General features: G+C 45.7%; 9 protein-coding genes across 9 annotated transcripts; 6 read left to right on the top strand and 3 right to left on the bottom strand.

Moving 5' to 3' along the window:
* The first annotated feature begins 370 nt into the window (after positions 1–370).
* BGW36DRAFT_339963 (uncharacterized protein) lies at positions 371–2,090 on the top strand. Its single transcript, XM_046213052.1, has 2 exons — positions 371–885; positions 970–2,090. The coding sequence occupies exons 1-2, from the start codon at positions 791–793 to the stop codon at positions 1,784–1,786; spliced, it is 912 nt and encodes a 303-aa protein (XP_046073172.1). The 5' UTR covers positions 371–790; the 3' UTR covers positions 1,787–2,090.
* Positions 2,091–2,380: 290 nt separating this feature from the next.
* BGW36DRAFT_149901 (uncharacterized protein) lies at positions 2,381–3,481 on the top strand. Its single transcript, XM_046209495.1, has 2 exons — positions 2,381–3,158; positions 3,208–3,481. Exons 1-2 carry the CDS (start codon positions 2,464–2,466, stop codon positions 3,215–3,217), a joined length of 705 nt encoding a protein of 234 aa, XP_046073173.1. The 5' UTR covers positions 2,381–2,463; the 3' UTR covers positions 3,218–3,481.
* On the bottom strand, positions 3,434–4,312 carry BGW36DRAFT_149905 (uncharacterized protein). The gene is made up of 2 exons (XM_046209496.1): positions 4,162–4,312; positions 3,434–4,109 (listed from the first exon to the last, which is right to left on the bottom strand). Exons 1-2 carry the CDS (start codon positions 4,174–4,176, stop codon positions 3,705–3,707), a joined length of 420 nt encoding a protein of 139 aa, XP_046073174.1. The 5' UTR covers positions 4,177–4,312; the 3' UTR covers positions 3,434–3,704.
* A 1,073-nt stretch (positions 4,313–5,385) lies between these two features.
* On the top strand, positions 5,386–6,918 carry BGW36DRAFT_259165 (uncharacterized protein; the record flags this gene model as incomplete). The annotated part of the gene is made up of 4 exons (XM_046210057.1): positions 5,386–5,445; positions 5,516–6,138; positions 6,203–6,341; positions 6,409–6,918. Coding segments are annotated over 4 exons (1,332 nt in total), but the record flags the coding sequence as incomplete, so codon positions are not given.
* A 721-nt stretch (positions 6,919–7,639) lies between these two features.
* On the bottom strand, positions 7,640–8,812 carry BGW36DRAFT_426404 (galactose-binding domain-like protein; the record flags this gene model as incomplete). The annotated part of the gene is made up of 2 exons (XM_046220261.1): positions 7,640–8,275; positions 8,747–8,812. 2 exons carry the CDS (start codon positions 8,810–8,812, stop codon positions 7,640–7,642), a joined length of 702 nt encoding a protein of 233 aa, XP_046073176.1.
* Positions 8,813–9,420: 608 nt separating this feature from the next.
* BGW36DRAFT_426405 (uncharacterized protein) lies at positions 9,421–12,107 on the bottom strand (the record flags this gene model as incomplete). Its single annotated transcript, XM_046220262.1, has 6 exons — positions 9,421–10,387; positions 10,437–10,570; positions 10,644–10,694; positions 10,919–11,119; positions 11,213–11,888; positions 11,950–12,107. The coding sequence occupies 6 exons, from the start codon at positions 12,105–12,107 to the stop codon at positions 9,421–9,423; spliced, it is 2,187 nt and encodes a 728-aa protein (XP_046073177.1).
* A 1,430-nt stretch (positions 12,108–13,537) lies between these two features.
* Positions 13,538–14,429, top strand: BGW36DRAFT_426406 (uncharacterized protein; the record flags this gene model as incomplete). Its single annotated transcript, XM_046220263.1, has 6 exons — positions 13,538–13,572; positions 13,618–13,628; positions 13,685–13,822; positions 13,892–14,136; positions 14,193–14,305; positions 14,366–14,429. 6 exons carry the CDS (start codon positions 13,538–13,540, stop codon positions 14,427–14,429), a joined length of 606 nt encoding a protein of 201 aa, XP_046073178.1.
* Positions 14,430–16,808: 2,379 nt separating this feature from the next.
* BGW36DRAFT_416258 (glutathione S-transferase) lies at positions 16,809–17,700 on the top strand (the record flags this gene model as incomplete). Its single annotated transcript, XM_046219340.1, has 2 exons — positions 16,809–17,358; positions 17,417–17,700. The coding sequence occupies exons 1-2, from the start codon at positions 16,905–16,907 to the stop codon at positions 17,698–17,700; spliced, it is 738 nt and encodes a 245-aa protein (XP_046073179.1). The 5' UTR covers positions 16,809–16,904.
* Positions 17,701–18,691: 991 nt separating this feature from the next.
* Positions 18,692–19,806, top strand: BGW36DRAFT_339968 (catechol dioxygenase; the record flags this gene model as incomplete). The annotated part of the gene is made up of 3 exons (XM_046213053.1): positions 18,692–18,934; positions 19,001–19,485; positions 19,542–19,806. The coding sequence occupies 3 exons, from the start codon at positions 18,692–18,694 to the stop codon at positions 19,804–19,806; spliced, it is 993 nt and encodes a 330-aa protein (XP_046073180.1).
* Between the last annotated feature and the right edge of the window lie 279 nt (positions 19,807–20,085).

The following is a 20,085-nucleotide window of genomic DNA, read 5'->3' on the forward strand; positions in this document are numbered from 1 at the left end:
ATTTTGGCGATGCTAGTAGTTAATGAAGACTTTTACGACCCCGTAAATCACTTTCAACAAATGACTAGAGGAGATTTGAGATTCCGTCTCTTGTACTAGTACTTAGTGATGATGCCAATTGATTCACGAACTCGAATCCCTTTTCACGATCACGTTTACAGCCAGAAGCCAATTTTACAAGGAGGCAAACAGAAAGCCAAGGCTATATGCCATGGAATAGGCTGAGCTGATTATTCATTCATGAATCATGATTCGGCCCTAATGCTTGGTTATTTTTGATTGGAGGATAGAGTTATAAGAATAGAACATATATATATAGCTAGTCCTCAACAGGAAAACCGCCCCATGGTTGACTCCCCGGCAGCCCCACAAGCCTAATTCGCATTGTGGCTGTCGTTTAGAGCTCAGTCAGCCCCCTTCACTTCTCAGGTCTGCAAGCTCTTTCTCACTAGGCTAGCTGCCAAGCTGTGATTCGGCAGTGATCTAGAGTGGATTCCTGAATTTGAAGATTACTAGCCGCAGATTTGCCGCCCCATTAGGGTCCCGCTCACGGGACTTACTAGTTGAGTGATGTCGTGGGTAATAGTAGCCATGCGAGAGTTCTTTTCAAGATCGACGTCCGCAACGTCAAGAAGATGATTGCTGGCACACAGTAATGTACATTTGACGACGGAATTACCGACATAGCGGGCGCAAAAATTGGACAATAACAACTCGAGCTTGATTTCTCTCAAGCAGGTGAAATCCCGACTTGTTCTTGATACACTCAGCAATATCATGATCACAAGCGATGGCAAAGAATATCACCGTTCCCTATGTCCCTATCGATGAATTTAGTTGGTCTTTGAACTACGCTGGTAGCTTGCCATGGAATCAAACCATTTGGTATGCGTTTATATCGATGTTTTTTTTGGAAGTGTTTTCTTCCATCTTACCGTGATTTTCATTCTAATTTCGCTCTTTACCTAGGTCTCTAATAGCAGTCTTCACTGCAGTCCCTCTATGGATGACTGTCGAAATAACTATATGGATATTCTACCTTTTCCGCCGCTGGTCTGGCCTATATTTTTGGTCCGTCTTGATCACTACGTGGGGTGTCACTCTTCATGCCATCGGCTTTGTCTTGACAGTATGCGTGCCGAGCTGCAATTCTATACTTAGTATGGTAATAGCCGACATTGGGTGGATCGGAATGGTTACCGGGTTCGCATTTGTGATGTATTCCCGGCTGAACCTCATCAGCTTCGTCATGCGCAATCGGTATATCTTGCGGCTTTCTCTAGCTATGATCATTGTTGACGCTATCATATTTCACTTTTCGACAATAATCATATTTGCTATTGGCGTATTTCATCCATCTAGCGGGAAATTCCTACCCTACATGAATATTATAGAGCGCGTGCAGATCATGGTGTTTACCATCCAGGAAGTCATCCTCAGTACGCTTTACGTATACGGCACCGTCAAAATGGCCCAGGAATCTTTCAACACGCATGTCCGCAAGACTATCGTTTTCCTCATTGTGATACAGGCAGTTGCGATTCTGCTAGATGTATTGATTATCACACTCGATTACGCGGACTATTACATTCTCAAGTCGTTTATTCATTCGTTCGTTTACGCTGTGAAATTACAGCTGGAGTTTGTGATTCTCAATGAATTCAGAGAGGTTATTTCCAAGCTTGCGCCGAGAATGGAGATATTGGATATGGATGAAGAGCACTTTCGAGTTGTGAATACCAATAAACCGTCGAATGGGACAAAAACCAACCGGCTTGGTGAATGACAATGGTTGGGAGACGAGTTTTGGTTGGGATATGTTTTCATGTATATATGATTCGCCAGGACGTAAGTAAATATATTATTTGACATTCGAAAAGGATTCAGATTGTATTGATCAATCATTTGTATCATTCGGACTTCCTATTTTGATGAAATATACATGCCGTGCATGCGCCGCACTTATCGATTAGTTGTCCATGAATGTGGATGGACTTATATGAAGTCAAGCAGTCCTAATCCCATTAGAGAGAATATTTAAGGTAGACGAAAGTTGCCACATTCTCAAAATACAAACCAGCAAGATTCGTTCTGGGTTGTGAAATTGTGAGAGTTGCGGTCATTGAATGAGGAGTAAGGGTCACCGCAGCCCCACCTCAGTTACCTCAGCCACGCGGCTTTACCCTGTGTTTACACGACAGACAAACAAATCACTAATATCATCCTCACCGCACTTTTGGGAAGCTGCCATCCTTGTCTAAAACAGATTGACTATGATCGAACCAATCGACTGTAATTGAATTCTCCGATTTTACTATATTTCTATGTTTGAAATTGCACGGCTTGACATTATGAGGTTGTGCCGATAAAAGAACTCTCTCGCAACTAGTCTACCGAGGACTTTCACAAATCGTCTTAGCTGCGATCGCAGCTCTCAATAAATATTATAAACATAATAAAACAATGGCGCCGACCACCCTTTTCGTCGAACCCCTCATGCGAGTCGTGCGCGACCTGAAATCGGCCTTCATCGCACTCTCCTCGACAACCATAACAACAAACCCAAATACCTCCTCACCTTCCTCTACATCTTCAAATGGTCTGATAAGCAAACGAGCTGGTCAAATTCTTTCTATTCCTGCTACATACGCTTTACTCGATTCGTCACCAGAACCAGGTATTGTGGTGGGCATTGTCCTCGGTGTTGTCGCTGGGGTGGTGCTTACCTTGATCGCAATATACCAAGCTCTCGGACTAGGAGGCCGTGGGGAAAGCTCTGTTAGTGGTGGAGGTAGTGTTGTCGTTGTGGAAGAAGAAGAATCATCCGTGGGTGGACGTGCACGGCGACGAGGACCGGCGCGATCGAGGTCTGCGCGAGGCGGTAGAGGGGGCCGGGTGGTGGAAGAGATTGTCGAAGTTCGCGAGCGCTCGCATTCTGGCATTAGGACCGTTGATGAATACTCGGATGATGTGGTTGAAGTGATCGAAGAGAGCTCGGCGACGCCGTACGACGATGTTGTGGAGGTAGAAGAAGAGGAAAGCAGCGTGGCTACTAGCCCGCCTCGGCGGAAGAGAACCAGCGGAGGCGGAAGTTATCGAAGGGTTGACCCATTGGCATACGGAGGGGATGATGAGCCCTATCGACGGCCTCCCCGGCGGTGAATATATCAGATCTTTTTTGTTGTTGGGGTACTGAAACTGGGACAGGAGTATGTAAAAGGAATTTTGGGAATTGGATTCATATGCCTTCAGTAAAGGGCGGTTTGTATGTTGATGCGAAACATGCATATAACTGTATGATTATGACAGCGTTTTGCTTTTGCTGATTGTCATTTCTATTCTGGAGTTAATATTGCAAAGGCTTGGATTGGAAATAATAAATTCATGTACAAATCAAATTGACAAGAATGTGCCAATACGTAAAGATAATTAACTGCACAAAGTGAATAGCAGCTATTGATAAGGATCGAGAGCCCTCTCTAACAAGGTAAATCATAAACGAAAAAAGCCGCCCTTCAATTACGAAAATAGAAACCGGCACAACTTGGCTGGTGGCCAAAGAGCATCATCGAAAGAATGGAAACCAACGAAACGCCTTAAAACACCAATCAACCAACATGATATATGTTCATCCCTACCGAAACCATTGGAAATCCCAAAGTCGTGACTCTTATTCTGCCGCATTACAGCGGACAACATAACCCTTAAATCAAAAAACAACACATGTCTGCACAGCAGCAGAGCGTTAAAGCAGCCGCGAGGCCTGCACAGATACCGCCCGCTGAGCCTCCATATCCACCTCTGTCTGGGTTTTGCGCATAGTACCCTTGAGGAGGGTAGTGATAGCCTTGTTGAGGAGGATAACCTTGCTGTGGAGGATATCCTTGTTGATAATATCCCCCACCGGGCTGAGGAGGTCCATATTGCGGTTGCATTGGAGGATAATATCCATTCTGAGGTGGCGCCGGGCTGGAGTAACCGCCGTATCCGTTGTCATTACGGTATTCACTTTGTGGTGGGGGAGATTGGACGTATGGCGCGGGAGAAGGTGTGTGGTTGTATGGGCCGGCGTCCTGATGAACTGCGGCTGGGTAAGCGGGGGGATTGTCCTGTGTTTCCTGTCAATATATTGTATGAAGATATGGTGCTTAGAAAACATACGTATTTGCCTGCCATTGAGATGGCTCTTGTTTAGTGGATGTCTTGGCTGTTTGGAGAGTTGAAGGCCGGGTTAATGTTTGCTCTGTCCTGTTATCGGATTTATGAGAACCGAGCAGAATCAAATCTTCTACTCTGAGACCTCTGATCGGTGAAGGAACGGTTTCGTGTTGTGTCGCAGGGTTAGGCAGACGCGATACGCCGGCGGTATCACAGGCGACAGCGAGGGGCTGGGATGCTATTCTCTCTTGACCAGGAAGACAGTGGTTCAGAATGGTTCGCAATCGCGATCAAAAATTGCCAAGCAACAGATAGGTAGGACAGATGTAAGAATTCAATGTTATTGAAAGAAAAATGAAGAGTTGAAGAGTTGAAGAGTTGGAGAAAGTCAGAGTCAATGGATGAAGGCCAAGAGTGACGCCACTTCAACCCGCCAATCACAGCTCCACTAACGATCCGGCTTCCCGGCTCACGGTGGCTGCACCGCCACGTTCTTCACGTAAGCTCACCCGGCCAATCAGAGGACATACTACCAGGAACCTTGTTTTTTCAACATCCACTCACCCAAAAGAGCGATTATTAACAACTTAACGTTTCCAAGCTGCTGGTTACTTTGATATAAAATAGTCTGTGAAAAGAAGGCTATACTTTATATGAGAAAGTATGGCAAGTGAAGCATGTATATGGTCAGATAGATGTATCCTATGTAAGTTGTTACACATAGAATACATATGTAGCTTCAGTAGGACTCTTCGATTGTCCTAAATCACCCGATATTATTCTTTTTAGCAACCGGAACACATTATCGGGAGTAACCCAGCAAGTAATGAATGATTCTCAGAATACTGCATCGGCCATCAAAGACCGATCTGGCTTTGTAAGAAAGCCCTTCGTTTCTAGCGCCGAATGAACCTCCCAATATGGGAAGGACGATGATCCCTTCTAACCAAATGAGCCAATCAAGCATTCTCTTTTCACACTTGATGCCATTTCGAAATCGAAATGTTCTTACCTACCTCTTGTAAATTTAATTTATTCTCCTAGCTGCAGATGAAAGCCTGACGTGGCCCTCTCACGATGAAAATACTATTTTCTACCACCATAAAGACTCGATGATCATGGCCTGACTTAATAACATGAAATCTACACCAGATATAAACTGGAAAGAGCCGAAAGCCTTGACAGCTATTGCCTTTTTTTCCTGCCTGGGGAATCATAACCATCGCCATGCCTAATACTGGTCGTCCGAGCCGTGATTGTCATGCTTGTAGAAAGCGACGCATTAAGGTACGGAATACACCGCCTGCCCGGCCATTACAAAACAAAAAGTATTATTGAGAGATTTCTAATTTAACAGTGCGATCTTCAACGTCCACAATGCAGCCAGTGTATCAGAAAAGGGCAACCTTGCCCAGGGTATCGAAATGAGTTGGATATGCGTTTCCGCACCGAGAACATGTCAACATTCCCCGTGAATATGCATAGAGATCGTCGAAGAAGACCAGACAAAAAGGTCCATCCTATGCCGCAAACTCGGAATGCAAAGCCAGAAAGACGGGAGAAGAAAGTCACTGAACATACAGCTAGCTCCCTTCCATCGAACGACCTGTTTGCTCTTCAGCGCCCTATACACTTCCAATCTACCATCGCAGAATCGTGGGAGTTTCACGTCAGACCAATGATTATGGAAAAGTTCTTGATGGAAACTACCCCTGGCAAAAATGATAGCATGTTCGGTTTCGTTCCAATATTGATTTCGGAGGCGGGCGAAGGGACTCCTCTTGTTCTAGCTTGTAATGCGGTTGCATATGCATACATGACAAACATAATTTGGTTCCCCGATGGAATTCAATACAGATCATCGGCATATGGCTCTGCACTAGCTGCTACAAACTCGGCTCTCCGGGATCCTCACAATTTCAAAAGTGACAATACTTTGTTGTGTATTTATCTACTCGGACTATACGAGGTGAGGATACTGTAGAATAACTAATAGGCTGTGAATATCTAACGCTTTGATGAAGGTTCTCTCAATCACCAAAAGAAATGCCGATACAGGCTTCATGTCCGCTGAATGGGCTATCCACAGCAAGGGCTTGATAGAGTTACTCCGCCAGCGTGGGCCTGAACAATTCAACACTTTACATGGAAGACAAATATTCTGGGCTGTGATAAACATTGTTGTAAGTCGATCTTATACATTGCTCATCATGCAAATGAAGTCTTGGTGTCCAATGCTCACCTTACCAGCAATTACATTCGGTAACATCCGGCCTTGATTGCCCTCATGAAACTTTTGTGTGGCTGAACGAAATCGACAAACATTGCGCTCTCCCGGAGGACTACGTACTTTTTCGGCCAATAATCTTTGCTCATCACTGTACGAATCTTTGCAGTCGTGTCCAAAGACTAGTACAATACAGCCCATTTGATGAAATCCTGGCTAGTGTACCAAGTATTATACAAGATATGGACGAGGTTGAAAAGATAACCAGCCTCAATATTTTTTCACATAACCCTCACATTTCAAGTCATGAAATCGAGCACCCCTTGGCGCTACCGGATGTACCAGATTACCCAAGTCAATGTTATTTTGGAATTCTCATCTACCAGTATTACTTCCGAATGCAGCTCTCTCACCGTGTTCGAGAACTATTGCAACACGCATCCAAAGCACCGAGTTGCACACCTCAACAACGTGCTACCATCACCTGGTATGAGAAACGCTGTGCTACTGAATTCCATGCCCTTGTTGATAAAGTATTCTCCCTTTGTTACACTTTAATTCACAAAGATACTACTGCCACCCGTTATCACCGGGATCAAGTCAAACCCCGAAAAATGGGTTGGCCAAACGCCATGCGGTATTTATGGCCACTGAATTTGATTCTCACGTGCTCGGTATCATCGGATTGGCAGAGGGATGCTGCCAAAGAGGCGCTAGAGTCAATAAGAAGGACATTTGGTATGACTTAGAGGTTAAATCTACTATTTCTATAGTAGCGATATCAATGTGGAAAAGCGCAATTATCATATCTTTAGCTACGAGTTTCTGTGGCACCTGATCGAAGGAAAAACGCGCATAGGTATGGATCCACAGTGGTTGAAGATGGAGATTGAAGCAACCCATCATAGGGTAACGGATGCTAACAATAAAATATAAAAGTTAGTGAGATACATATATTTGATGAGTAATAAGAATTTATATAATTATCTAGCTATGATTGATATTTACTAGCGGAAAAGGTAATTTCTGGGATAATCTCAACTCAATCTTTTCTGCAGAGGGGAGATGTGTCTGTGTAAAGATTTAATAATAGCACCGTGTGCTACCTCCATCATCTAGCATCATTTAGTTAATCTGATGAATTTAGACATTTCATTTGCATATACTGGAGAGTATGGGACTATGCTTTTACCTCAATGAGGTGTAATGAGAAATCAAACCAAAAAACCTATATTAGTATGCCCCGGGCCTTTTCTAGTATGCCGGCTGTTCCGACGAAGTCACTCCATTAAGTGCAGTTAACACGGGGGTGCGGTTCACAAGTTCAAAACTATTCAACTTGGCATCCTTACTCCCATGAGCCCACAACGTCACGGTTACCGAGTTTTCACCCTGATAGTTCAAAATACCTTGTGGTACAGGGAACTCCGTTTGAGGTCTAGTGTGCGGTACAAATTTGCCGTACTGATATCCGTTCACATATAATTGGACTCTATAAGATTGCGTGCTGTCCCTATTGTTGCCAAAAACGAAGTACAACGGAACGTCGTAGCCCTTAGGGAGGCTAAGACTGAATGAATTCGTCCAGAATCCAACACCAGGCTCAGTGATCCCGGCCAATGGACTAGAATCGTCCCAATTCTGACTTGGTGGTGAGGGTTGATGCCAGCCTTGTCGTTCCGCATAGAGCCCTCCTTCATTGAGCGGACCACGTGCGATGTCAAGGTAGTCTTCTCCGCCGATGTTTCCCGTGAGTTTCCAAGTAACATCGCTTTGGCTGTGTCCTGATAGGTTGAAACCAAGGGAAAAATAGATAACACATTCGTCATTTGTTTTGCATTCAACTTCCACAATGAATACCACTATATTAACCGGACACGTTTCTGGAGACTATGATGTTTTGGAAATTTGGCTAAATTGTCGAGATGCGGGCATGTCGATCATTGGATGAAGACGGTGTGCTACATATTAGACATCCTTCACTGATCAGTGCTGAGCATCCACTGAGCGTACCACGAGCAATGATGAGTGCTCACTGAGTAGATCTCACTGAGTAGATGTTGAGAGTTGCTGAAACTTCACCAGGTACAATGAAATCGGCCAGTTTCCCCTGAGGAATTTTGTTCAGGACCCCGTTTGCTCAACCCCCAGAGGCCTCTGAAATGATATTCAGACCACCTAAGTGCTCAGAAAACACATATCAGAGATATGTAATAGCCACTTTGTATTTATTTAGTGGACGTTCTTTGTTTTTCCATCCCGCCCACAGTTATCACAATCTCGACCATGATGAGGTCTATATAAAAGGAAAGTCACTCCAGATTATCATAAAAAGTTAATTACAGCTGTGCCTCGACGTACTAGAGGTCCTAGGCCCGTATGATCTTGGTAGCTAGCTAAAATGAAGCTTTCTGGAGAAGTCCACATGATGTGAAAATGCTTTGCAATTTCCGTGAGAATAGATAGCCTATAGATGGGTTAACTATAGACCATCCCTAGACTGATATTTTCCCTAATTCCGTAAAACCGGATGCCGGGGATTGGGATACGCTTGAGCCTTCGCCTAGGCCCCGTCCTCACTAGGAAATGAAACAAAGCTGTATGTGTACAGTAGTTTACCAGTACATGTGTATGTTGGAGCGGCTGTTTTGGTGATCTGCCCAGTTATTTTGAATCCACACTGAAATTCTACAGAAATCCAGGCATTGCAGGAGACCAGTATCCCCCTATCATTACTATCTAGTAATATAACAATAGATAGGATAACAAGTGTCAGCCCCTAGCATTCCTTGGGAGGGCTAGATTGATCATCCAGTTCCCCTTCATGCTAGTGGACTAAACAGTTACGGCAATAGTGAAGCAAATTTCTGTAGGTGTGCAAAAGGTACGAACAGCCGGATTAATTCTGTTCTCAGTCCGTAATACCGGAAACTGAAGTATGGTTCATTACGCAGCTCCAAGGGGTGTGGTTCTCGCTGCTATACTGGGAATGGGGATTATTTGTCTAAGAAATTACGCCTTTCTATTTTGTAGCTTCATCCTTCAGCTGGGTGAATCAAAGGCTCTAAAGCATGCGTAAATTTCTGCGCGATTCCCCAGCAACCCAGTTGTCGTAACAGATCAACCAAAATGCAGAGGGTGTTGGCCTTGACAAAGGCGAGATTTCCGGTACGCGACCCGAAGGTTTGCAAACAATCTAGGTCCACATCACTGGCCAGAAGTTGTATCTCCGGCCAGGAAATTAGTGGCTCGACTGACGACCATAATGGGCCCTGGATGGCATTGCTGCTGGAACAGGCCAGGTAGCCGGCCCAAGCGACCGCGGCGGCAAAGAGACACCGAGGAACATGGATAGCCTTAGCGCGCCCCATGGGCACCGACTCAAGGCGCTTCTGCAGGAGGAGAGCATGAAGCAAGCAACGTTGAGCATCCGTAGCGACGGACCACCGCGGTATCACAACGGCCACGGGCATACTCAATGCTGCCGCGCTGGGTCCTTCCTGCCCAATCGCTAATTCTAAGCCATGGAATTCTGCTAGCAAGGACATCCAGATAGTATGCCATAGGATCAGAAGGCACAGGGGGTCAGACCGCTCCATGATCGGTCTGCGGTAGCGGGAATACCACGACATCAGATCGCGCTGATACCGTTGAGTAGTCCCGTGATCGAGTTGGTCGAGGACGCGGTCTTCGCAGATGGAAGCGCCGATGCCTTCTAGTAGCATATAGGCGGTAAACATGCTGTGCGAACATCGCTCATCCGACACCTGTATAGAGTCGGCGGTCGTAGTGTTACCACCCCCCGTATGCGAGCATAAAGGGTATGTGGAAGCAGCACTCGGGTCCTGCTTGATTAGTTGAGCCCACGTATTGGCGGCGCGAGCGGAGAATGGGTCGGTGCAGGATGCTAAGGGGATCGTCTTCACCCGGTGTCGCAGAATCGGTTCGTCGTGAAGAAGAGTGGACATTTCGGCGTCATGTACAAAAAGGCCCAACGCGGTTCTAGGGCCAAGTCAGCTCGGCAGTTCCTCGTTCAATGACTCGGGCGCACACAGAATGCTTTGACCTTTTGATTTCCTCTTGCCGGGCCCATGCGTGCCATGCCTCCGCGAGCTTCGCCCCTTCTAAGCCTTCCGTGGAGAACGGCTTGTTCTCCATCCCAAAAATCTTCGCTCTCCGAGCCATCTACAAAAAAAAAAAAAATTAGTTCCAAACGGAATCCAAGTAAAGCGTCGGAGACACTTTGCTCTGAGCATACCGCAATGCCTGTGCCATGGAAGGCGGACACTGTAGCCAAGTGGTGGGGGTCCTAAAATACAAGATACTGAGTCAGAGCCAAAACAGTAAGATGCGTATGCTTTGAAGGTAGGACTTGCCCCAGAAAGCATTCCAAATGCCTGTCCAATGAGTGCCGCCTGGACCATAGAGATGATCTGGTTGGTACTCGAATGTATGATGCTATTCCACTGGAGATGATCTAATGAGTAAACTGTAATAAAACAGAGAGTGGAGGGTTGCAAAACTATTACTCACCGACCCATGAATGGCCTGGTTCAACCGTTCAAAGATCATGGCGCCTTTCTGAGCGGCCGCGATGGTCCCAATGAACATACTACCAACGGCACAGACGGACAGAAGAAGCAGACGCTTCTCCGGCGATGGTTGAAATGTCGGTCCATGTAGAACTGGGAACGCCGGATTGAAGTAGGTGAAATACCTTTGGATACATAGATTCTATGGGGCCAGTCAATAAGAAGCCGTTCACGCTAAGGAAAGGAAACAATCCTATACAGATTCTCTATTTTAGAACATTTGTAGTCGACTCACCAGAAACTCTGTTGAGGGCAATGGTTCTTGCGACCGCAGCCAGCCTAACTGATGACCGAGATCAAGTCGATATGTGTCACTTATTTCTAGGAGCTCATTCAGCTCCGTCGCACATCTGGTCGCACATCTGGCGTCAATCTCGATTGAACCCTCTTCAGCGAGCTCGAGACCCAATTGTGAAAACCAGCACGTTGTAGTTGCGGCCGACGGAAAATCTCCGGTCGATTCCACGAAATATTTGACCGAAGAGGACGATAGATCGCAGGAAGCGAGAACCTCAGAGTTGGTGCGGTCATGACTGCAGTCGGACGAGGCCGTCGATTTGTGGAGATCGGTGGTTTCATCGACATGAAGATCGTCCAGCACATAGTCTGATGAAAACGCCGCCAGAAACACATCCTGCGGCAGGGCGTTGGAGGGAAGGCACAAGTCGACTGAAGTCCCGAAATCCACAACCCTTAAAAGTTCATCTGGTAGCTCAATGTCATATGATAGGGTCGGCGCAACTATGGTGTTGGACAAGGAAGAGTCCGCAGGTGTTGCTATGGAGGCATGATGATCGCTGCTGTTGTCTGAGGCGCATAAGGGGTCGGCTGAATTTCCTTCGTCCGGCCGTAGGCTAGGCGGAGCCCCAGGGACCCGACGATGGGTCCGTTGATGCCGAAGCAGGGAGTCTCTGTCACATCCTGTCAGCGCAGATTACCTGCGGAGTAGTGGCAGGTTGAAAGATTTCATACTGTCTACTATATTGCCGGCCACAGTTATCACATCGGAAGGGTTTTTCCTTGGTATGCGATCTTAGGTGGCGCTCGAGATGGTTGGTTTTTGTAAACAGTCGGCCGCAGTAGTCACACGTCTTGCCAGTGCTAACCAGGCCTGTCCGAGGTCGATCCATGGCTGTGATCCGAAAATCCCAGACCCTGAGGTGTATCGAACATTGCGGTGCTGGACCCCGAGGGCTTGCTTTATACCTCCTACGTATGTAGTTGTGGCCGTTCTCGCTTCGTTATTGTTCCAACGGGCCGATCGGGGGCTCTAAGTGCCGATTGCCTAGATTGGGTAATTGGGGTACACACTCGATGTACCCTTACCCCGCGCTTTCTAGCCAGTAAATCTTGCTTGGAGTCATAAATATGGATGAGTGGTGACATGATGGATGGCTAAGCAGCAAATGAAATGGGATGATATGGCCTACAAAATGCGTCACTCTTGTTATGAACACTTGCAATGAAGGAAGATGCCGCATCGGTAATTTCTGATGAGCACGCGAGGCGTGGTGTGTCCTGGATTCCAGTGACACTTTCCAGGGAATAATCACACGGGCTAGAATGCGTGTTGCCACACCCACCCACTACATATTGTCTAGCTTCTGGGAGCAAATTGATCTTTCCTCGACTTGGACTGGCATTGCGTCCAGCTTGACTTAATATCTATCGGCTCTACATGCAACGGTTAAGATCGACCATGCTTAATTATATAGGAAGACATGTGACTGGCGCACCGGTTAGAAGAGTTGCTGGCGATTTTTCCCCATATTCCTTCCATTCTTAGTATTCTATCGCTTAGTCCTTGGACCTCATTATATTAAAATCCCGTATATTTGACAATACAAAACTCACCTATCCAAAAAGACTAGACGCACGGACACGACGGAATAATGGATATATACCTATGAATGTGGGGAAAGAGCTTTCGTATAAGCCACCATGATGTCCAATAATACCTAGATATCCCTAAGGGTATCATGTGCGTCGCTTCTCATGAATGGGCGTATGGGCGTAATACCAGACGAATTGGTTGAATAAGCTCATCGCAATACATCCTTCTCCACATTCACTATTTCCGTTATTCCGCGTGTCCCGGTTTTTTGGTTGCGGAGAAGGTTCAACAAGGCGCATTACACATGGTGGGCACGCAAGTTATTGGTTAAGGATTTACTCAGGTGTAAGAAATGAAAGACATTGGAGGTCGTATGTTTTCCACAATTGAACTTTTAAAAGTGAATTGCAACTTTTATGCCAGTTCATATCAATCCGGTAGAAACTAATATTACCTTGGCAAGCGAAGATCCGTGAACTAGTGAGAAAGGTTAGTAGTCTATCTGGTTTTGTCTTCTTTTCGCCAGCTTGAACTATACCTCAATACCGAGGCCCAGGTAACCTTCCAGTCCGATATCTTTTTCCTTGCAGGTCGTCATCGCCATTTAGCTTCAACTTTCATGTTGTTATGGATCTAGATGCATGCATCCCCTCTTGGAATCTTAGAACCGGATCGCACAATTCCGTAGCTATCACAAGTAGTCAAGATAATCCAGCTCTCCTAGCCATGTTGCGACATAGAGCCTGCGAGGAATGCAAAAGGTAAGTTAGTCGCACTGCTTTAGAGCGATCTGACAAATTGTGCAGAAAGACAAGATGTGAGGGTAACAAATCACTTTTTGGTCCGCCATGGGCTGATCTGATTATTTTCAAGGTGATATGAAGCAGCCGTGCTGCTCATTGTGTGGTCGAGTTGGAAGTACGTGTGTCTATCCGTCACCAATATCTTCTCGGCACCGTGGATGGAGATCCAAGCTCGCCTTCCAAACCACCTCCTCCACTGCCGCCGTTGGTGAGGCACCACTTTTCACCCGTTCTCGAGCCTCTATGGTACTAAACCTCGTATGAGCCGCTAACCTAGAGTATTTGACCGATGGCCAACCACTTTCATCCCATCTGCTGGATGATCAGCACGAACTAGATGGCCATATACTGGACCTAATGGATTATATGGACGGCGTTGCCGACGACATGCCATGGGATGCTGACTTTCAGACGCTGAACTCGAATGTCAGTTACGACTTAGATGCCCGACATGCTGGACTTGGTTGGATTCCCTCTGGACGAGTTTTGCAGGATTTCAATTTGAATGGCAAGTCTCCTCTGGTAGACATGTCGAGATAGCAATTTCAAGTAATCTGCCTGACGGCCTAATCTCCAAGAAGAATTGTGTTGCACCGCTTGCCAGTCAACCGCCAATTACTCAAATTTCCAAGCCAAAACTCAATGGCGTATACTATTCACTATCAGTCCCTGATGTGGTTGCTAATACCCTGTACGCGCGCACCTCAATCGTCATTCATTCGCTATCATCTATTGACAAAAAAAAAACCAGAATCGAGACATTCTTTGAACGGGCTCATCACTCAGTTCCAATCCTCCATCACCCTACTTTTTAAACAAAGTATCTAAACAGCACAGATCGCCCAGTCAATCGATACATGCGACCGGATCTAGGCTAGGCCTTAACACTGAATGCCATATTTTCCCTTTAGTCACGATTCTCCTCAGCCTCTTTCTTCCGCGGTATCCCTGCGAAAAACCGAGGAACCCCTTTAGCCGATAAGGCATCTAGTCTCTACCATAAATTTTTCCAGATCATTGGCGAAAATACGCCGACTTTGGTACAACTACAGAGCTTAATTTTACTTGCAATTTACTACGTAACGGATGGTCCTGACACAAGCACTTGGCTCTTGATTTGTTTGTACAGGCGCGTACTACACCAATTAGACTTACACCTCATTGATGTTGATATTATGTCCAATATCCTTCAAGGCTGGCTCCTCTATTAGCAGCTGAGTGGGTTGAACGGGAGGGCCGTCGATTGACATACTGGTCACTCTGGGAAATCGACAGGTTCACATCCGGCCTGTCGTGGCATCCACCCTCCCTATCCCAGAGCCAAGTACTTCTCCCTGTCTCGGACCACTATTGATTTTCTGAGCAGCCAATTTCTTCTGCACCACTATTGTCACGCCACGAAATCACCTGGAGGAGTCTCTACGATTCTCCCAACAAATATGAGCGAGCGTGGTTCCGCATTGGCCACAGCTTCCTGACGCTGTCTATGCATTTGAGATAGTCAAACTTGCTATCAGTGCAAGCGAAATTGAACTTGGAATCGGGCCTGAATAGTTTTGAATGTAGCTTGCCGGAACATTTTCGACGTGAAAGTTTTCAACGTTTTACCTTTGATGATGAAAACTTTGTCAGAGAAAACTGGATTACTGCAACACACCTCATGATTCAAGGGGAATTGGATTGTATCCTTCCATTCATCACTAGACGAAGACCGCTGATAAACATATTTGTAGGGTTCGAGGATGTATTTTAACAGCACCAAGTTCTGATTCTAGCGAGCCTGTTGATGCAATGGGATTAGGTATGCATGAGGCGGACGACCCAATTTCTGATATATACTCCGTGACAGAGAACAACCTTTATAAACGTAGATCCTCTCACAACGATCTTCTCAGAATCTATAAAGCTTGGTCTCCAAATTATATCCCATTTGCTACGCAATTTGTTGCTCCGACTCTTCTAGGTCTGCACGGAGTAAATGTCCTCCATCTTCTCAAGGACAGTACCTCATTGAGTAAGACGGAGAGCGGCCTAGAGTTCCTCAAATATATCTTGCAGCATATGACCAGATACTAGAACCTCTCTACGTTGATGCTCGATAAGTTCCCATATAGATGGGTTGGCCTTAGAAAAAATCCAATGGAGCTTCTTCTGATGACTAGGGATTGACACTGATCTCGCCTTTCAGACCTTAGGTTTATTCTCTATTCAACGCCAAGTATTCCAAGCGACTAGCATTTTCTAACACGGAAATACCTGATTAGTCATCATCCCTTTCTACTTCCGTCAAGTAATTAGTAGCACCCACGTAATGTGGTATGAAAAGAGCTTGAATAGCAATATTACGCTGCCAATAGTCACCAGACCAGCGAATCTGTAAGGGTCTGGAACTACAAAAAGATTAACGTATTATCTTTTGCTACAGAAGAAATATACATGCCGTTGTGCAGAAGGTTGGCAACCCCGCCAGTTGCCATAGTAAAGGTAAAAAAGACCAAGTGAAGTACCGAAGGCGATGTTTCCAGAGAATTGATCCTGGAACTTGCCTCCCTTCCTCTATGTCTCTGTTACTGTTAAAATCAACCGAGACAAAAAAAATCAATGGATGATGACATCTTTAGATTGCGATATAAATCCTGGTCCATTATCGCTAAATTTAATTACTAATTGAGGCTATCATAATCATTCTGAATCTTCGGAGTCTTGTATAGTGTCAAAAATTCTTGTGGAGCACCGACAATAGTGAAGGCTCGGTACCTTCAAGGAATGCTGGGTTCAGGTTCCCGCCTTGCACTGTGGGAACAAATCACAGCCCGAGCGGCACTCATGTAGTTTATCTAGGTACAACCTATTCACAATTATCAAGGCCAATGCTTCCTCCGGCCCAAAGCATCGCTGATGGGATTGGGACGCATCCACCTGCGTGACAAGGTCAATATGAGTAAGCCTAATGCCTATGAATGAATGAGGAGTAATAGTTCGAAGCATACAAGCACAAGGGGTGATATAAAGCACCAATAGCATATTCTATTGGCTATCCTGTCAGTAACAGTCATTGATCGGCTAATTCTATTCTCTCTCCTGCTGTGACCTGCAGTTGTCAGGTTGGGCCCAACGTTATCGACTGTCCTAAAATGCCTTTCCCACAAGCCCCGCAAAATGCCTTCACTATTTTAGAGGGATTGTCGTATCTGCAAACATATAAGGAATTTCGTAACCACTATTATATCACCCTTTTTCTTATTATTTTTATTTGCCTTGTTTTCTGTGTGAAATTAATTGATCTCACTATGACCGTCACCAACAATATGTATATTGCGGAGACTCCCCGAGAGGTTAAAGAGGCCGAGGGATTACTTCTCCTTACCCAAAATACCCCCAATGGCCAAGCCATTCAAATTATGTTGGAGGAACTTGCCGCGACTTATGGCACCGCATGGACTACATTTCTAATCGACATTTCAATTAATGAGCAGAAGAAGGAATGGTTCCTCAGACTCAACCCCAACGGTCGCATCCCAGTCATTATAGACAACTATACTTCACCGGGATTTCCTATCATAGAAACGTCGGCACAGTTAGCCTACTTAACCGAACAGCTGGACCTAGAACATCAATTTGGGTTCGTGGACGCGTTCGAACGTAGCCAAGCCTTGCAGTGGATGGTCTTTTGGCATGGAGGCGGAGCACCCTATCAGGGCCAGGTGAATCATTTTCGTCGGGTAGCGCCAGAGAAGATACCCTGTGAGAACTGAAAACTTATTTTATCCTGATTATGCCAGCTAACTTGAGATATCGACAGACGCGATTTCCAGATACACAGCTGAGACCCTCCGGGCGTTTGGTGTCCTTGAGCTTCATCTCTCTGGCAAGTTCACCGGATTGGCACGCGAATATCTGGCCGGGAATGGGAAAGGCAAATATAGTATCGCTGACATCAAAGCTTGGCCTTGGATTAAAAATTGGGAACGCAGTGGATTTACTATGGAGGAAATGTCACAGTTTCCACACCTCCTCCAATGGATTGACCGAATTGCTGTGCGGCCAGCCGTTCAAAGGGGCATTGGAAAGAAATATTTAAAATAGTCTCCTGGCTTGGAAATAATGGCAGAAACATTACCAAATACTCACAATATAATGGTCATTCTAAGTTACCAAGGTCTACATCTGCTAGATCTGTGCAAGCCTCTCCAAATCCTGATGGCCACCCAGTGGCAATTTCAAAGGTTCTAGAATTTAAATCCAACAGTATAATTGTACCTACCACTTCGTCTATCTCCCTCCTCTCCCTCTCTCTTGTTTTTTCTTTTCTTTTGGGCTAAGGTAGACCTTGGCACGGCTCTGGGCAAGCAGGGAGAATGGGAAGATGAGAAATTATTGACCGGATGCCAGATTACGGAAAGGGAAATACGAAATAGTAGTGAATGAGAGCCGCTTGGGCAACGTTTCTAGGCTACATGCCTTAAACGAGTCAATCACAATACAGACTACTATGCCTTAACGACATTACCGAGAATTAGCAGAAAAATCCAATCCGCAGAATAGCATAGGCATTCCACGGCTTTAGTTTCTGATAGCTTCCAATGCAGACCAGATTGACAGTAAATTCATTGTAAGGTCGCGTAACATCCGTACGGACTCGGACCAAGCCTCAAAATGGGACCGCAAGGGACCGCAAACCAAACCGGGATGGACCGCCGTCCAGTCTTTGGGATGGGAACTCGGCACCGCGGTGCGCACCACTGTACCCAAACAATGAAAGAATCAGACGAAGGCAGAAATCACTCTAATGCGCGCTCTTAAAATTGGCGCAAGGTCTTCTGTTGCCTGTAATTCGCACCACCGTGTGGCGGGATGTACTGGCCGGAGAGGCTCGGCAGTCCCTCCGTTATGGAACTTTACGCAACGACCTTGTGTGGGACACGGAATTAAGACCCCAGCTTGACTTCTTTTTAGGCTGATATATCTGTTGCTGAAGTCATTCAAGGCATTTACATCTTCCGGCGCTGAAACAGACATCTTCATTCATATCTTTGTTTCTTTGCTTAAATCCTCGTATATCGTATATTTGTCTGTCATGGATCCGTCATTGGTGTTGGATAAGCTCCCTAAGTTACTGGATCTCAACACAGAAAACATTACAGAAAATGTCCATCAAATCAACTCCAACAACCCTGATAGGCGACTTAAATTTGTTGTGGAGCGACTTGTTCATCATTTGCACGAGTTTGCACGAGAGGCGAGGTTGAGCACGGACGAGTGGATGGCTGGAATAGAATTTCTTACGGAGATTGGAAAGATCTGTGACAATGAGCGTCAAGTATTTCAATTCGCATTTGAGAACTCCTATTAGTATCCATATAGTGTACTGATGCTGTCCACGCAGGAAATGGTTCTCTTGTCTGACACCCTTGGTCTTTCCCTCCTTGTGGACTCTATTGACCATCCGAAGCCAGCCGGTAGCACGGAGGGCACTGTACTTGGCCCCTTTCACACACACAACCTGCCAGAGAAGGGTAATGGCGACGAGATCATGCTGAATGACCCTAATGGGATGCCTATGCTAGTGGTTTGTACTGTCAAGGACGTTAATAGACGCCCAATCGAGGGGGTTAAGATTGAGATCTGGGAGACGGATTCCACGGGCAACTATGACGTTCAGCGGTCCGACCACACCATTCCCGATGGCAGATGCTCCATGAAAAGCGATCATGACGGTGTGTTTTGGTTCAAGGGCGTCCTGCCCGTATCTTACCCCATTCCACATGACGGACCGGTGGGGAAAATGCTCAAGGTATTAGGTCGCCACCCAATGAGACCAGCACATATACACTTCATTTTGGATCATCCAAGATACGATCGCTTGGTTACGTATGCAATCTTTACTCTCCCTCCTTTGTTAATTTTGTCCTGACAAGCTGGAATAGTGCTCTCTATCTCAGAGGCGACCCCTACGAAACATCCGATGCAGTCTTCGGGGTGAAATCTAGTTTGTTGATTGATGTAGATCATACAGACCAGGTGCTCTCTGAGAGATATGGCGTAGCTATTGGCACGAAGGTCATCAAATATGACTTCACTCTCGTCTCTGAGCAGGAGTCTCTCGAGCTGCGAGCTAAAAATAGTCGACAGGAGCTGGAAAAATTGGGTCACAGGGTGGAAATTGTAAATGGCTTGCCTTGCCGGATGTAGATCAATGATTCTGTGAAATTGAGTGAACGATGTGATTTACAGATAGATTTGTGAACTCGTCTAGTCCTGCTTCCCTGGAGGATAGATTATCGGTGCCGATCAGAGTAAAAATTACCATGAATCTTCTCGAAATCTACTACATATCATATTCAATGTAGCAAAGTTGCTCATGTTTACTGGCTGAAAAAATCTGGACCATATAAATATATATGTATATATATGAAGTTGAAAAAAAATACCATTCTATGCATACGATTCTAGAGACCGATCTCAAGTAGA

This window comes from Talaromyces proteolyticus (genome assembly GCF_021365285.1).
Source record: "Talaromyces proteolyticus strain PMI_201 chromosome Unknown BGW36scaffold_5, whole genome shotgun sequence".
NCBI classification, from domain to species: domain Eukaryota; kingdom Fungi; phylum Ascomycota; class Eurotiomycetes; order Eurotiales; family Trichocomaceae; genus Talaromyces; species Talaromyces proteolyticus.

Excerpts from the sequence above, each read along its gene's own strand:
- BGW36DRAFT_339963 (XM_046213052.1), top strand. The coding sequence starts at position 791 with ATGGCAAAGAATATCACCGTTCCCTATGTCCCTATCGATGAATTTAGT. Across the intron at positions 886-969 it reads CCATGGAATCAAACCATTTG|GTCTCTAATAGCAGTCTTCA; the intron begins GTATGCGTTTAT and ends CTCTTTACCTAG.
- BGW36DRAFT_149901 (XM_046209495.1), top strand. The coding sequence starts at position 2,464 with ATGGCGCCGACCACCCTTTTCGTCGAACCCCTCATGCGAGTCGTGCGC.